This window comes from Lathamus discolor, chromosome 9 (assembly GCF_037157495.1).
Source record: "Lathamus discolor isolate bLatDis1 chromosome 9, bLatDis1.hap1, whole genome shotgun sequence".
Lineage (NCBI taxonomy): Eukaryota > Metazoa > Chordata > Aves > Psittaciformes > Psittacidae > Lathamus > Lathamus discolor.
Genome location: NC_088892.1, coordinates 2,987,853 through 3,004,381, shown reverse-complemented (window position 1 = coordinate 3,004,381; position 16,529 = coordinate 2,987,853). Strand labels below are relative to the sequence as shown.

The window sequence follows — 16,529 nt, the reverse complement described above, 5'->3', positions numbered from 1 at the left end:
AGCATCAGCCCTTGTCCTATTGCAACAGGCCCTGCTAAAATGTTTGTCCCCATCTTTCTTATAATCCCTCTTTAGGCACTGGAAGCTGCTCTAAGGTCTCCCTGGATCCTCTTCTTCTCCAGGCTGAACAAGCCCAGTTCTCTCAGTCTGTCTCCGTAAGAGAGGTGTCCCAGCTCTTGGAACACCTTCATGGTTTCCTTGCTAAAAACATCCACCCTATTTTCAAAGTACCACCAGTAATTTGCTGTGGTGACTCAGTGCAAGCATGATTAGAGGGCGAAGAAAAGGAGTGTTTATAAAAATTACTGCACAAAAGTATTTTCAAGAGAAGAATGTGAGCATCCAGGCCTGATGTGGCCCTCTCTTGTTCTGCTTCCACATTTCACCTTATAGCCACGTTTTTTAATTCCAAGTAACTTGTATTTTAAAGTTTTTGTCAAACTGTAAATTACTAATGACGAGCAGAATAGAAATCCAGTTTTGTTTTTCTCCCAGCACACCACTATTTAAGAAGGGTTACTTGGAAGTGAGTGAAAGAATAATAGGTAAGGCTCAGTTTCTATCTATGTCTCTGCAATGTGATCTACAAGAGTAAGAGCAAAAGAAAAAATATTGAAAAAGAATATATCAAAGAGGTTCTCTTGCACTTCATCCAGTTAAAGGAAGTAAGAGAAGCACATTTCCCTGTTGTGTTCCTTTGAATGAAAAGGAACACAGCTCAGCAAGACCTATTAGCAAGCTCTGAACTCCTCTCTGTCCTGGAAGTAACTAGTGTAACAATAAAGTCAAAAATGTTCTGAAAGACAGAAAAAGACATTCATTTTCTTTTAAAAGGCTATTTTAAAAGACTAAGGACTGAGTCACCAAAAAAGGAGTCCATTGGTGCAGGGACGCGCATGTTAGGGAAAGAAAGAAGTGACTGAGTCAAACCATCCTAAAGGCTCAGCTTTACAATGCAGTCTGACAAGACCTTGTATGCCTCCAGAAAGCGTTTTTTTAAGACAGTATCATTCATTTCTTTAAAACTGGTGAATTTCAAACAGGTCTGATGCCACTGGGGCTGCAGTTAGCATCATAGCTAATTTCCTACAAAGATGATAATTGCATCTAGGTATTTATAAGGCTCTCGGCTTGGAAGAAATGTTTGAAAGGAGATAACTGTGGAAGAGAAAGTTTGAGATTGTATGACCTCTTCCTTACATTCGGGAACTGAGAAGAAATACAAAAATCTTTGGGTGAGTTCCTATGTAGGAAAAGCTTCCAACACAGACCACAACTTCCTATATTTTTTCTTTTCTGCTGCTGGTTATTTAAAATTAAGGAACTTCTCCTTATGTTAGACAGACTCAGGCATTAAACAAATGCTCTCTTTGAGGGTTTATATTTCTGTTGTTCATCAATAGATCATACAGCAATTACAGCTGTCCTGAAAGCAGGCTGAGGAAGTTGGGGCTGTTCAGCCTGGAGAAGAGAAGGCTGCGTGGGGACCTCATAGCAGCCTTCCAGTACCTGAAGGGGGCCTATAGGGATGCTGGAGAGGGACTCTTCGTCAGGGACTGTAGTGACAGGACAAGGGGTAATGGGTTAAAACTTAAACAGGGGAAGTTTAGATTGGATATAAGGAGGAAATTCTTTCCTGTTAGGGTGGTGAGACACTGGAATGGGTTGCCCAGGGAGGTTGTGAGTGCTCCATCCCTGGCGGTGTTCAAGGCCAGGTTGGATGAAGCCTTGTGTGGGATGGTTTAGTGTGAGGTGTCCCTGCCCATGGCAGGGGGGTTGGAACTGGATGATCTTGAGGTCCTTTCCAACCCTAACTATTCTATGATTCTAGGATTCTATGAATGATTTGGGACAGTCAGAAAATCCAAGTTAGAAACGTTTCCTCTCATTCACTTTTTAGCTATTTGGTTTGAGGCAAGTCTGTGGTGGCTTTGGAGTCAGTACATGAGGGGAATAAGGGAGGAACTTTCCATTTAAGCTCTCAGGCTCCAGGTCTCTTCAAGCTCACGGAAGAGAGAAGAATTTGCTTTCAAACAAACAGGAACCATGTGATTTTATTCTGAAAGAGCTCTCCTGCAGCCTGGGCACTTGAAAAACTGCTTGCTATCAAGTAAAGCTCCTTTTATATAATTGCCAGTTAATTATTCATCTCCACAGAATAAGCACCTGGGACTCCTTTTCATATCTTAGACCAAGAGCAGCTGGGACTATACAGACGATTGCCTAAGTGGCAATCCTAGCAATGAAAAGGGGTTTTGAAAAACACATGCTCTGCCCTCAGCCTTGGAGCTACTTATCTGCCTGGCTGCGGATCTGCCTCACCAGGCACAGTCAGGATACTACTGCGGAGTTGAGCATTTGGGCTGTCAGGGTATGTGACTTCAGTGCTCTGCTGCTCTGGTACCAAGGTGGTGGTGACAGGGAGCAGAAGGAAGGTGATTTGTGTGCTTGCTGTTTTCTATTTCTTTCCTTTAGCTCAAAGGAGTTGAAAATGGTTTTGGAAGCACAAGTCTAGTCTGAATGATATCCCAGCAGCTCAAAAGATGCTGACCAAAGACTAAGCCAAAATATAGAGAAATGTACCTAATTTCACAAGAGTAGCCTAGAGGTGAAATCCATTATTCCTATGTTTAGTCTAATTCCAATCCTTTTGAAATTAATAGCATTCTTATTGTCTGTGTTTTCCTAAAATTTCCCAGAATTTAGCCACATGAAAGACCAAAAAATAATGTTTGGGAACAGGATGTCTTGTTTTGTATGCTCAAAAAACCAGCACCTCTAATGCTGGCCAAAAAAGGCTTTATGTGGCTGGTCACCAGGGTGTTTCTGATTTGCACATAAATCTTACTTCCAGAAAGTGTTATAAATTTTTAATTACAGACAATCTGAAGCAAAGTAGCCCTGGACTACATCCAAACTTCTCCCCAGCTGGGCAAAGGGCTCTGTGCCTGGCAGTTTTTTAAACCCCTTCAGCCAACTTAACAGGATAACTCTCGAACAACCTTGACACTCTTGAGCAGAAGTAGCTATTAGTGCGAAGTTATTAATATCAGCAACAGCACCTTAAGTTGCTGAACCTCAGATGCTAGTACAGAATGTCTCCATGATTAAATAATGGCTCTTTCTGAGTCATATTGGAACATTTGCTATGAGTCAACCTGAAGAAAAACAACAACCCCTGCAAACAAAGGATGCCTTTATATGCTGTGATCCATGGCTGTGCCTTGATATGTGTTGGGCAGTACACTTCTGGAGCAAATGCTGAGCAGCTAGAGTTGCTGGAAGGTGAAGCAGCAATCATCATAAAGAGCTGGCCATATTATCCCTATGTGTGTGAAGCAAGAATCAAAGTACCTCTGCATAAGCATCTGATTTAGGATTTGTATTTGGTTTAGTGCCTTCTTATTAGAGAAAAAGGAGACCAAGTGAAGACAAAACCAGCCCAGAATTTCTAGCCTCCATCTCGGTCAATCTCTTACTAATTAGCATCTCAGACAATAATGGGTTTTTTCCTCCATTTTTTATGCAGCCAACTTCTCAGAGCTGAAACACAGGGTTTGGAAAGTCTCTTGATGCCTGTGATAATACTTCGACAGCAATGAAAGACATAACTTGGACCCTTAGTGACGAGTATCAGCATAAACCAAGATGTTCTGATGGCAGACTGGAAAAGGTCTGGGCAGGGGTCACCCAGGACTGGAACCATAGTGCCAGGATGAGGTGATCTGTCATGCTTCCAGACCAGCAGGTCTTGACTCAGGGTGCAGATGGTCAGGACTAAGGAGCCTCTAAGAGCTTTTGTGGATGATGGTGTGCCAAACAGTAGTGGCTCCTCCTGGTCAGGGTAGGCTCTGCCTGGCAGAGTGATGGCATGGACCAGTCAGCTACTTCAGATGCCTTAGGATGAAGCGTTTAGGTGTTTGCTTGTGTTTATTAACATTCGTGTGTCTAGTTTGGGGGCTTACCTCTTGTATTACTACTTGAATGAAACACTTCACTGACTGCTGCTCAATTCCATGTTCTTGGTACCTTACTGAAGTGTTTTGATCCCAACTCTGTTTAAACCCCGTGGACTTAGCAGCTTTTCCCTGCGACACTCAGGACAAAAGTATAACTGACTCAGTTGCGTAGAACAGTTTTCAAGCGCTCTGCTGAGTATCACGTCAGGGTACCGTACAGAGGGCGTGGATGTAGAGATTGGCAACAAATCCCTCCAGCACATTTGTTCAAACCCTTGCAATGCAGAATGGCCGCTGGTCTCTCTCCCATAGGCTTATTTCTTGAGTGGTCTGTCCGGGGGCCTGGCCTCCCCTGGGACCTGCACTGCAGGTAGCCCCTCAGACCTACATCAGAGCTTGTCATGCAGAACTATATTCTACAGCCCCATCACAGAATGCCATCCAATTGATCAGAAAGGATTTCCCATCAGTGAAGCCCTTCTGCAGCAGGGTCTGAGCTGTGGGACACCGTCAGGAGCTGAAAGGTGTCAGGGAAGCTGAGAGGGAGCTGGGCTGCTTGCTCCAGGCCCAGGCTGGGCAGGGGCCTCAAGCGTCCCTCATAGCGCATACGGAAAAGGAGGAGGACGGTAATCCAGGGAGCTGCGAGCTGGTAACAAAAAAGCAAAAACAAAAAAAAAAAAAAAAAAAAGGAGGAAGAGGTGACTGTGCTGCTGTAATCAGCAGCGGTGCAGGCTCACCTTGAGTACTGGGTGCAGTTCTAGGCCCCGCCATTTAAGAACATGAAGGTCCTTGAATGCGTCCAGAGGAGGGCAACAAAGCTGGTGACAGGGCTGGAAGGCATGGATGGCAGCTTCCTGTGAGGAGCTGCTGAGGACACTGGGTCTGTCTAGTGCAGAGAAAAGGAGGCTGAGGGGTGACCTTCTTGCTCTCGACAGCTCTTCCGAGGGAGAGGAAATGGAGAGGGAGGTGCTGACCTCTTCTCCCTGGGATCCATTTGATAGGATGTGTGGGAATAGTTCAGAGCCGCGCCCGGGGACATTGAGAAGCATTTCTTTGCCTAGAGGGTGGCCAAAAGCTGCAACAGGCTTCCCAGAGAGATGATCAAGGCCCTGTGCCCATCAGTGTTTCAGAGGCATTTGGACAACACCCTTAATAGCGTGCTTTAACTTTTGGCCAGCCCCAAAGTGGTCGAGCAGTTTGGACTTGATGATCATTGGGATGACTTTCCCTCAGTGTTATTTGGAGGGTTAGTAATGACTTCAATCATTCTGCTATCAAGCTGAACATCTGGGGTGAACTGCAATCTGCTGTTCCTTTTCGGCTGTTTGAGTAATGGATGATGTTTATTTGCTTATGAAACACAACCTGCATTAAAAGAAAACTCTCAGCCTAGAAAGTCAGGGTTTGTATTTAACCTTGCTCAGAGAATGATGCTTGTGCTCTGAAGTTATCAGCCTGGTGGGCTTTTCCAAGACATTGGTCACAAAGCACAGAACTCATCACTTGGGGCTGCAGCTGTAAGCACTGAGCATGCCTAGCGAATAGCACCAGACACTTGTGGAGAAGACAGGGCTGATGCCAACCTGTGGGGATACAGACAGCCTTGGCAGGAGCGGGGCTGAGTCCAGCTCGCAGGGGAGCTGCTCCATCACGAAGCTCCATCATAGGGCTGTAGCTTCAGCCAAGACCTCAGCCCTGTCCCTGTTACCCCAGTGCCAGCCCAGCCCCAGCCCCAGTACTCAGAACAGAGCTGCTACTTCCAGCACTGGCCAGGGATCATTGGGGGCCCACATCTGTGTTGGCAACACGAGTGGAGGGAATACCACAGAAATGAAATGCTGACGTGGACATTGTCAGTTCTCCTGTTTTTTAAAGCATGAAATGACAAACACTTCATTGTAAGCAACAAATTAATACTATCCGGGTTTATCTGGCATGGGCACCTTCCCTTTCTACACCTGCCTTCCTGCAGCTGAGCTACATTCTCATCAACACGACTGTGCCTGGTAATACACACTTGCCAGCAAATATCTTACACTTGCCTGTATGAGATGTCTTATCTCTGCCTGCCTTGCTTTTTATTTAAATATTGTAGAAGATACACAATATATGTAGGAAGGAGATAAAGCAGGAGCTTGTCAGACTGTGGCGTATATCGTAAGGTTTACACTTCACCTAAGCAATGGGTTTGCTTCTCAATTGATCTTTGTCAAGATACAGTCACCCATCATGACATGGGAATCAGTGCTTCAGTTTCACACAGTGCAGCAACAAATGCAAGTCCGGAAGTTCAGCAATCTCCCTTATCTGTACTCTGACATGGCTACCTGGAGCAAGGAATAAGGGATAAAATAGTTTTTCTAGAGCATGTTCTTCAATGTTTTAGTTACTACAATGCTAAATTTTATTCTGTTTCTTGACAACTAGAAACAAAACATATGTTTGTAAACTGATGGAGTGTTTTGACTAGCTGAAAAACTCTGTAAGTTCTTCTCTCTTAAAATGTGATCTTCCTTAAATAGCATCAATCTACTACTCTTAATAACTGTTAAGGACTCAGTTGCCACCCCCCCCCCCCCCCGCACTAGACCTAGAAGAATCCACAGGGGCAGGTCAAATACCAAGCTATGATAGTATGTGAGGAATCTGTCTTTCCCAAGCCATTCACTGGTGTCTCATCACTTTGGAGGAATTTTTACTTCATATTTTGAAGGAGAATCTTTGGCTTTCTCCACACATGGCTTTTTAGCTGCCACAGCCAACTGACTCTTGCTGTAATATACAAGGGCATGCTAGTGAGGAGCTTACTCAGCAGTAATGAAACAAATTATTTCTGTGTCTTCATAGTGTTTTAGCATCAAACCGCCAAATGCAACAGTAGATGACCTACTGAAAATAATCTTTTTTATCACAAGGCAAACAGGAATCTCCCAGAAGTCCAGCTGAGCTCCATCACTCATGGGATTGTGCCTTGTGGTAGGGAGTTTGTTGTGCTGGGCAGCCCAGTACAATGAACCCAGTTAACATTTGTTGCCTTTCCATTCCACAGGGTGAACTTTATTTTTCATTACCTTAAGACAAAGCATACAGGAATCCTCTGACTCTTCTCTACTCAGGTTAGTAATCTATGTACCTTTAGCCTACAGAGAGCCAGGCTTGCAGTCTAAGGATAGACCCCAGAAAGGTGCAGAACATAGGCAAACCCTCAGGTGGGGCTCATCAGACTTTAAAATTCTCATTTCCACCTCTCCTGAACTGTTCACCCAGCTGTATATCAAAGCACAACCTTCTGAGTGAGCTTTCAATCATCATTTTGCGTAGAGCATTCAGGTCCATCACCAGTTTCATAGGAGGTGCATTCGTGCTGGTTTGTGTAAGTAAAACGTGTTCAGGTAGGCTTTAGCCTTAGGGCGGTTTTTCTGTAAGGAACAGAAAAATCCAGCTCCATGGTTACCTTGTTGGTAGCAAGTATTCTGTACACTTACAGTCTTACCATTAAGCAGCACGAGCTCTCAGCCGCTGCCGGACCCTGAAATCTGTGTAGCGCTCGCTAGAACGTGTGCTCTGCAATCACAGCACACCTGGAAATGGCATGGGCTGAGCAGGGAGGAGAGACCCTCAGAAACAATTGCTTTTTGAACTTTTTAAAGACTTCCTAACAGCAAAGATAGCTCATAGCTTGTTGCACAGCTCTGAGCAAAAGGAATTATTTTTGATGTGCTCATTTGCAGTCACCCATGGGCTGAAATTGCTGAGAACAAGCTGCAGGTTTTCAGATTTCTCTGAACATTTATAAATGACACTAGTTTCTATATGAGGTGAAAGTAATCTAAAAGCAACTGCTAGAATAAATAGGTATGGCTTACAGGTGAGCCAATGAACTCTCGCTATGTTTGCAAAGCCATCAGGAACATGTGAGGAAAATGCCCAATTATCCACATTATACTGTGGGACAGAGATAAAAAAATGTGCGAGTGAACGAACCTGGGGCTTCATAAATCCAATCTACATTTCAAACTTTCAATTTAAGTGACACCTATATAAGGTCTGAGAGCTTAGCTATCAAAAGGCAACAAATTGTCTCCTTTTCAGACACAGGGGAGAATCACTATCAGCAATTGCTTCAGAGCTATTAGAGGAGTTAGTCCTGTAAGCAGAAAGTGGTTCTTTTTTACAGAATTCACTTGATCCCTCAAGAGCTGGCAGATATTCATGGCATAAGCTACCAACCCTGGTTTCACTGAACATGTGCTTTAATAATTTACCGGACACCACAAGAGCACACATGCGTGCCCCATTCCACCAAAATCATATCTGCTTGGCTGAGTCCCAACTCTCTCAATTATATGAAGATGGCCAGTTATGAAGAGACACCTAATGCACAATTAAGATGAGTCTCATTTCCCCCCAATGAACAATATACACTTCCCAAGCATTTACAGGATCCAGATGTTGCATTGTTATGGCACACGCTTTTAAAACAAATATGCTATTTTTCTAAGATTCACAATTTAGAGAGAAGACTCAATAAAGCTTGACATTATAAAAGACTCAAAGAACCAGTTCAACAGGGGGGTGTAGAGCATCAGGAGACCCTGAGAGAGATAGTCAGTGAGACAGATCCTGGTAGGTATATATAGGGAAGAAACCCATAAAGCAGCCACTGTTATGAAGCACTACTGAGGCAGTGAGGTTATAGAGAATCAGTTAAAGCAGTAGAAGGCAGCCTAAACCAAAAGGATTAATAGGAAAGACATAATGGACCATGCCTGTGTAACTAAAGAGCTGACAGAGACCCCCAATCAACTGAAGCGGTTGTATGGCTACACAGGTATTTGATGGATACTGAATTATTGTTTGCAAGACTGATTGAAAATAGGCAAAATCTGAGGTGTCTGATTTTTATCTGTGCAAATTAAAATGAGAAAAATTGTAAATCTTGGTTCCCTTTCACCTATTAAAAATCCACAAATTATTTCTATCAGCAATGCTGCTGTTCCCCTGGGTAAGAATGGAATTGCTGAGTGTAACACAGTGTGAAATGCCACCACCACCTATTTTTATTTAAATTATTAGAAAATAAAGCTAGCAGCAATTTATTCCTGAAGCTTTGTACAAGCACTCAAGATGCCCACTGCTTCTTTATAGCCCCTCAGTTTATAGCACATAGGCATTAACCACCATTTTAACTAAACTTTTGCATTACTGTGGCTGAACCACAATGCCTCCACTCCTGTTGTGAGCTTTGTAACTAGTCTTGAGGCTTTTAATACGATTGAACACAATGACTTCCCTTGACAGTGATTTATCTGAGCTTCTCAAAGAGGTAAAAAGATATGCCCTCATCTCACATCCTGTACCACCACTGACAGTGATTGGGTGCTATGATGGATGATCAGCCTTTTGGGAATTTGCTGGCTAGTGAAACACTGTAATCAGTTTTATCAAACTTTTATACATCTTCGCCCAAGGGAAATCACAGAACTCAGCCATGACACCAGCAGCAGATTTCCCAGAAGGTTCCTTACAAAGCAACAGTAAAATTTCGTATTTACTACATCTGCAATTTGCAGTTTCACAGTGAATCCTCCAGCCTGCAGATCCCACCCATTCTAGGAAGAGAACAGCACCCAGGAGGAAGTCACTTCCAAGTTATGCATTTGAATATTAAGAAAGGCATGAAAGTCATGACTACAATACCCAGAGGTGGTTCATCACACACTGGGCTTCTCAGGCTGGCAATTAGCAATGCCAAGGGATCCTGGTTCATTCTTACAGCCTAATTCACAAAATGTCTCCAAACTGAGGACTTCTAAAGGCTGCAGAGAGAAAACAGAGCCACGAGCCGTTCTGATACGGGACTTGCAGCCAAATCTTCAGAGTGTGGATGGGCAGCGAGGCAGTGGAAGGAGCAGGAACTTATGAGGAAAGGGTAGCCACTGTGCTCCGGATGAGCTTTGCTTCAACATGGTTTTTGGCACTTTCCAGAAGGCTTCCTTGGGGTTGTGCCAATAGCTGCAAACAGCACAAAGCCAAGTTGGTGTAGGCTCTAGTCCTAGCCTAACCAGCTTTGACCTTAAGCAAGTCAGGCATTTGTTCCTTAAGTAATTTTCAGGTATGAAGAGAGACAACTGTGTTTCTCCTGCCTTACGGTTTATTTAGATAGCTAATACTTTTAATAATAGATATACTTACTTTCCAAGTTTCAGAGGACAGGAAAGATTACATAAAGCTCCTGAAATGTAAGAAGAATAAGGGGGAAGAATTTGTGTCAAGACTTTATTAATATCTTTTTTAATAGTTTCAGTCATATCTTGTAAAATCAAATGAAACATTCCAGTAGCATCAAAACATCTTTGTAAACCAAAAGGATAATTTCCATTTTCCATTGTGAACACTTTTTTTAAGAGAAATCATAGTTTTGACATAAAGCTCCTCTGGGTTTTTAGAAATCAGAGCTGGAATGCCTGCTTCAGTTCTGTTGAAGAAACTCCCGTCAGTCAGGAAATGTGTGCTGGGTTTGTTTTTTTTTCTTTTTTTTTTTTTTTTTTTGGTGAAACAAAAGATTACAGCTTAAAAGCATGACATGCCTTTAGAAATGGAACAAGGTCTCAGCTGCTTAGCATTACACAGAGTTGCATGTGTAAGCGCATAGCAAGACCTCTGTGCAGGACGGGAGATTTGCCACAGAGCTGGCAAAGGATGACAAGGACCCTCCTGTGTCCTCTATAACTGTTTTACAAGATGTTGGGCCCGTGCAAAACCATGCATGCGTCCATAAGCATCTGTATGCACATTTATAGGCCTGATGTTGAACACGTAGACCAAAGTGCAGATTAAATAATAGCACTCTCCCCAAGAAGAATTTCTTTTGCACTGAAAAAAGGAAGCAGAAAGGAAGCTTTCTAGGGTCACATGCCACTTGTAGCTTACTGAATTGTATACTTACAAAGTATTGATGAAAGAAGGGTTTTTTTCAGCTCAATACACCACTAATGAGCTCACCTGGATAAGCTGAAACACTACAGTGCTTTCCATTAAATGCAATCCAGCTAACAATCCACCTGTTTTAAATCCACACTGCTGCTATAGTTTGAGGGCTTTTTGGATGTTTAACAAATTGAGAGTCTGTAAATTGGACTAAGCACAATCCTTCATACTGCCTTGTTCAAAGGTTAGGTTTTGAAAAGCCCGCCGGAATCTAAATGTAAATCACTCAGCCCACTCCCTCCATCTCTGGTGATAGCCAAGACCTGAAAAATTACTAGTAAACACCAAACCTGGAGAGATTGAAGCTACAAGTGGGTGCTCACACCAGTGGAGTCTGCTGCAGGTTATGTTTGGCTTAGGTACTTGCACTGACAAGTGGAGAAGGAACCTCCCTCCTGCACCACAGCCAATGTGCTTTTCGACAGGGCCTTCTACAACAGGAGCCCATGGGCAGCAGGAATGGACCATGCTCTCTTGGCATCCAAGCTTTTTCTGCCTGTTTGTTTCTCACATAGCAAATCAGCCTGCCTGAAAGCAGATGGCTGTTCTTTACTTATTTCTACAGCGAAAGCTTTCATTTGAAGAAAGTAACCCCTAAATATGAAAAATAGAATATTATTAGTAGGAAGGTCTTACAGGCAGAGTTTTTTGTAAGCTCCTTACAGTGACAGATTCAAAACCGCACACTCCATCAACATCCTCTGTACACAAAGATATGATGTAATTTCTTTGTTCTTATTGGTGACAAAGAGAACTTTTCTCTCCTGCACCCATCAAACACACTGCCAGCAACAGCAGCACTTTTGCCTGTACCTTCTCCCAGTAGACTGAGTTACTCTCTTACTCTTCCTCTGGGGCTCACTGGGAGTAGGTACGTGGTTTCTCTCCCATCCTTCCTGTGGTTTGAGAAACCTGTCCCGGGACCATGAAAGGATATGGTTTTAAAGAACACCTCCTGAGTAATAGATTTACTTTCCCCGAAATAGGAGCAAATTAACAAACAAACTGATTTCCAAGGCAGGCTGTCTTTGAATTTGAACACCACAAATGCTAATTCCCAGTAATAGCTGTTTCATCAATCACATGCCCAGTCCTGCTGTTCTCACATCACCAGAACAGTCTGTGACTAAATTAACCAATTCTTTGAGGCTAATGCTTTGGCAAATCTGGTACCTTGTGTATGCACATTGTCTCATTCTTGTTTCATACAGGACTCAGTTGGAGGCCAGCTTTTACTTCTACTCAGATCCATCCTTCAGTTGTGATTTTGCAGATCACCCTGTTTTGGCAGCCACTGTGCTTGAATTCCTTTCCCCAGGCAGCACATAGCTCCAGACTTAACAATCACTCCTATAATTTGCTGTGCCAACAGAATTATAAGCACTGTAAACAGTCCACATAGCAATTATATATTACAAAACAAGCTGCATATTAAGCCTCACATTTGATTCAGAATCAAAGACGACATTACATCTGAAAGAAAAGACATTCAAATTCTTTCACTGACAATTACCAGTGTTAGTCTTCATGGTGTGCTTCATGTTAATTTGACATTTGACATTTAACTTTTGTGTTTAGAGAAAAAAAATAAAGGCAGCATTTTATCCTTCCATGTGCACATTCAAAAGGCAGCCTGCTTTTAACCGGCACCTCTCTCACATCCATAGTATGAGACTATAAAGGACTGTCAGCTGAACATTGGCCTGGCACTGACATGGAGTACGGACACGATTGTCTGCCTGCTAGAGTAATGTAGTGGTGATTATGCCCATCACTGAGCAAGATGACAGCACTAATAAAGGGATTTTCATCTCAAACGGCCAGCTGCTGCCATGCTAATAAGTAATACAGCTTTGCAGTCACCTAGACAGCCTGGAAGAGTGTGGGTAACCTGAAAGATGTGAGTGACCATCTAGGCAAACTTCTGAAAAGTTTATCACATCTAACCAGGGCTTAGGAAGGGAAATATTAGAACTGCAGACAAAAAGCACTAGTTAAAGTGAATACAATAGGAAAAACTAGCTGCTTCATACATTTGTCCCATACAAAACCCGAGATACCAGCTCTTCCATGAAGATAAACTTGTTCTGGACTCATAGCGGCAGTGCGTATTGAAGTGCAGTGTGGTTTTTGTGGAATGTTTTTATTTAGGTTGCCTACAGCAAGTTATCTAAGAGTATGTATACATGTGTTTGTCCTTCTGTTCTTTTGAGCTGAACCATGCTAATGATTACATGAGCACTTCTCATCCTTTTCAATGTGTATTGTTGCAAAACCACCGATCTTGAACCACTACAGAACAGCCTTTTACCTTAGTTTATTTTGCACTCACATGATCTACTGCCTCAGCTCAGCGTGGGAGCTCTTGCCATCCCAGTGTTTCCCTGTGCAGCAGCAGTGTCAAGACCCTGATCCTGCCCCCCATGCTGTCTTCTTAAGACGGTAAGTCCTTGGTAGCCATACATGCATTGGAGATAAGCACAAACAAGACACTGTAGGATGCTCAGACAGAAGGCTTGCTGCCTTCATTTTTTCATGGTCTCCAGCTCAGAGTCACCAGGCCCATGAAACATCTTTCTTCCACCTCCTCCTCTCCCCACCAGCTGGGAGAAACAACTTCTGACTAGCAGCAGTTGTGAAACTGCCAATAAACTGTTGTCAGTTTGTTGCAACAGAAAGTTTTAGCAAAATCATCTGTTTTGTGCAAAGCTTTCCTCAGAGTTTTCTCAGCCTGGGGTGGAATCGCATAGAGGACAAAGTCCTCTCCTACAACAGCCACTCACTGAGGCCTCCTTAGGGTGTGTGCTCAAGAGCATCAGTTAGTACTGCTGGAGAAAAGACCTCCACCACTGATACTCCACTTGGCCCAAAAGAAAACCACTACACTGGAGGACCTTTGGCAGCCTGCTGTGCAAATTCAGACATACAACCCAGTCCCTGCTCTGCCCTGCTTCAGAGCCAGAGCTAAAACCCAAGCCTGCTATCATCCAGCTTAGTGCCCTGGCTACTGGCTGAAGAACTGGAGGGTGACTTCCTCTCTCTTTCCACTTTCTCGAAGAAAGTAAATACATTTACAGTAACTCTGTCTCAGTTTAGGCCGAGAACATTTTTTGGGGAAATTAAGAACCAAGCAGGAAGCTTACCTTTAATGACATATCTTCTAAAATTCACTGAGGACTGGTGGGCTTGTAAACCTCTGGTTTGAAACTGCCTCTGAATAAGGGTTCACAATCAGCAAAGAGTACTGAGGTTCAGAGCATTCAAAAGTTCCCCAGCTCCTAACCAGGCTTAATGAAGTGTAATGAAAGAAAATTAATGAGATTTGTCCCCATTGTGAAAGGAAAGAGCAGCTGGAAATACATAGGGACCCGATATGAATTGAGCATGATTAAGATGTTGTAACTATTGTTCTGATTAAAATGGTGCTGTTATACCTAAATAACCTACAGCAGTCCCTTGTCATTACCACCATTTAGCTGGCTCTGCTTTAATCGCCCCTGAAAGCCACCCAGAAAGGATTTCTTTTACACCCTTTCCAGTTTAAAAGTAGGGACAGAAATATGTAATCACTAACCTGCATCCATTTAGATAATGGGGATTCAGTGGGTGAGCCAGGAAGATAGATATTTTATATGGAACTGCTTGGTACTTGACATGCAGGGTGATGCAACTGATATACATGGGCATGGCTGCCACTGGACTATGGCTACCACAGCCTGTGGGGTGGGCTACAGAGCTCTGGGGTTAGTCACAGGCTACACCACTGACTCCTACAGCTTGGTCCTGACACCAACTCAAAGGGGAACCTAGGACCAGAGGGGTGGCACTGTGTCCCCATCCCTTCCTGGCTCCAAGCTGAGTCCCCCAGCATCCAGCTTCTCTCCCCTGGGGACTCTCATTAACCAAAGAGAGTGCAGTAGACAGCAATCCTCTAATTCTGTAATTCTTCTCTATGAAGATTTATTTACCAGGACAGTCCTCTCCACGCATGATTTTGTGCTATCTAAAAGGCAAGGGTCCCATTAGTACAACACCTTATTGTGGCAAACATCCCCTTATCTAAGGCCATGCTACCTCACAATCCACAGACTGCAGCTTATTTGCTCCATGCTGCTAAATTCCATCAGCACTTCAGCTTTCTCCATATTTACTGTTGCCACATTTGCCTGAACAAACCTATCATTGCACCACAGTGGGAGAAGCACTCCCTGACTTCTTCTGTGCCAAGTATAAGCTCCAGCTCACACAGGACTGAGTCTTTGGCTTGGCTCACAGCAGGAACACAGCATTGACTCAATTCTGGAGATATCATCACCAAAATCATTTGAAAGAGAGCAAACCACATCACAGAACACCACACTATCCCTGACTGTTGCACAAGAAGCTGCACCAGTGCACAGACTGACAGAACTGCAGTGCAGGGAAGTCACCAGGATGCTCTGCAGTACTTGGGAAAGCTGCATCTCCCAGGACAAAACACAGGATGTCCAGTATCAAAGCACATTGCCTGGGGTGCTGAGAGCAGAAGAATGTGTCATAGTAAAGCTACTGTAATATCCTTATGGACTTTTCTGACACTGTGAAATATACTGTCCTAAATTTGTATCTGTCCAATTATTCAAAACACAGCAATCCAAATCTAAATTAACACTTTTTTCTTCTGTATTAATTTATTAACAAAAAAAAAAATCACCTTCCTCCTTCAGATTAATTACTTCAAAGGCTCACATTTTCTCAGGAGACAATTCCCAACTGAGCTCTGGCAACAGAGCGAGACTGGAATCTGGCCTAAGCTAGTCTGTTGAGAAAGACCAAAGTGAGTTGCTCTGGAGAGAACAGAATAGTTGACTGTCTCCTCTCTTTCTTGAGGAAAAGCAGTATTTTAGATTTTACTCTTGTTACTTGTCTTCTGTCAGTTCAAAGGGTCCCCATATCTCTCCTGGATGGACTTTTTCTTTACAGTGCTGAGGAGAATACATGAAGAGGTCAGGGCTTCAGCTTTCCTTCCTCAGCTTCTAGAAGAACAGTGTACAATCAAAATGATGACCTAAAAAATCTTCGCTGTGTACAACAGTCCAGCCTCTGCTCCAAGCAGAGAGCCCAAAGTTTATATGGCTGTTACAGCCCTGAATTCTTTTTAGACATGAGCTTGAATCCATCATCCAGGATGGACCTCCGATTGCGTCTTAACTTCTTTTGTCTCTCCAGATAGATGACCACTCCAAGGAGAAGGCAGACAAGCAGGAAAAGCACCATTCCTACTATGGCTAGAGTGATGACTGTGGCCTCTATCTGCCCTTGAGCCAACTTAGATCCAAAAAGCATTATCTTCTGGGACTCATCCTTATCCTCAAGTGGCAGCTCTGAGTGATAGACAAAAAGATAGTTCCAATGAGAGCTCAGAAAACCACCACTGAAAGGTTCCAAGAAATACAGAAAAGGAGTAAAAGACCCAGTGCAATGAAAGCAAGTCAAAGGAGACCTGATCACCATTCATCTAACAGACCCTCATCCCTAAGGTCACATAAATTTGAGAACAAAGGGTTCTTTCCCTAATCCACTACATCCCAGGACCTCACT

At 43.4% G+C, this 16,529-nt stretch overlaps 1 protein-coding gene across 4 annotated transcripts in view; it reads right to left on the bottom strand.

The window, feature by feature from the left end:
* Window positions 1-10,224: 10,224 nt before the first annotated feature.
* HEPH (hephaestin) overlaps window positions 10,225-16,529 on the bottom strand; it is a 29,655-nt gene continuing 23,350 nt past the window's right edge. For all 4 annotated transcript variants that reach the window (XM_065689772.1, XM_065689770.1, XM_065689773.1 and 1 more), the window contains one exon: window positions 10,225-16,312. In XM_065689772.1, the coding sequence (XP_065545844.1) occupies window positions 16,068-16,312 (245 nt within the window). In that variant the 3' untranslated portion in view covers window positions 10,225-16,067. The remainder of the gene's footprint in view (window positions 16,313-16,529) is intronic.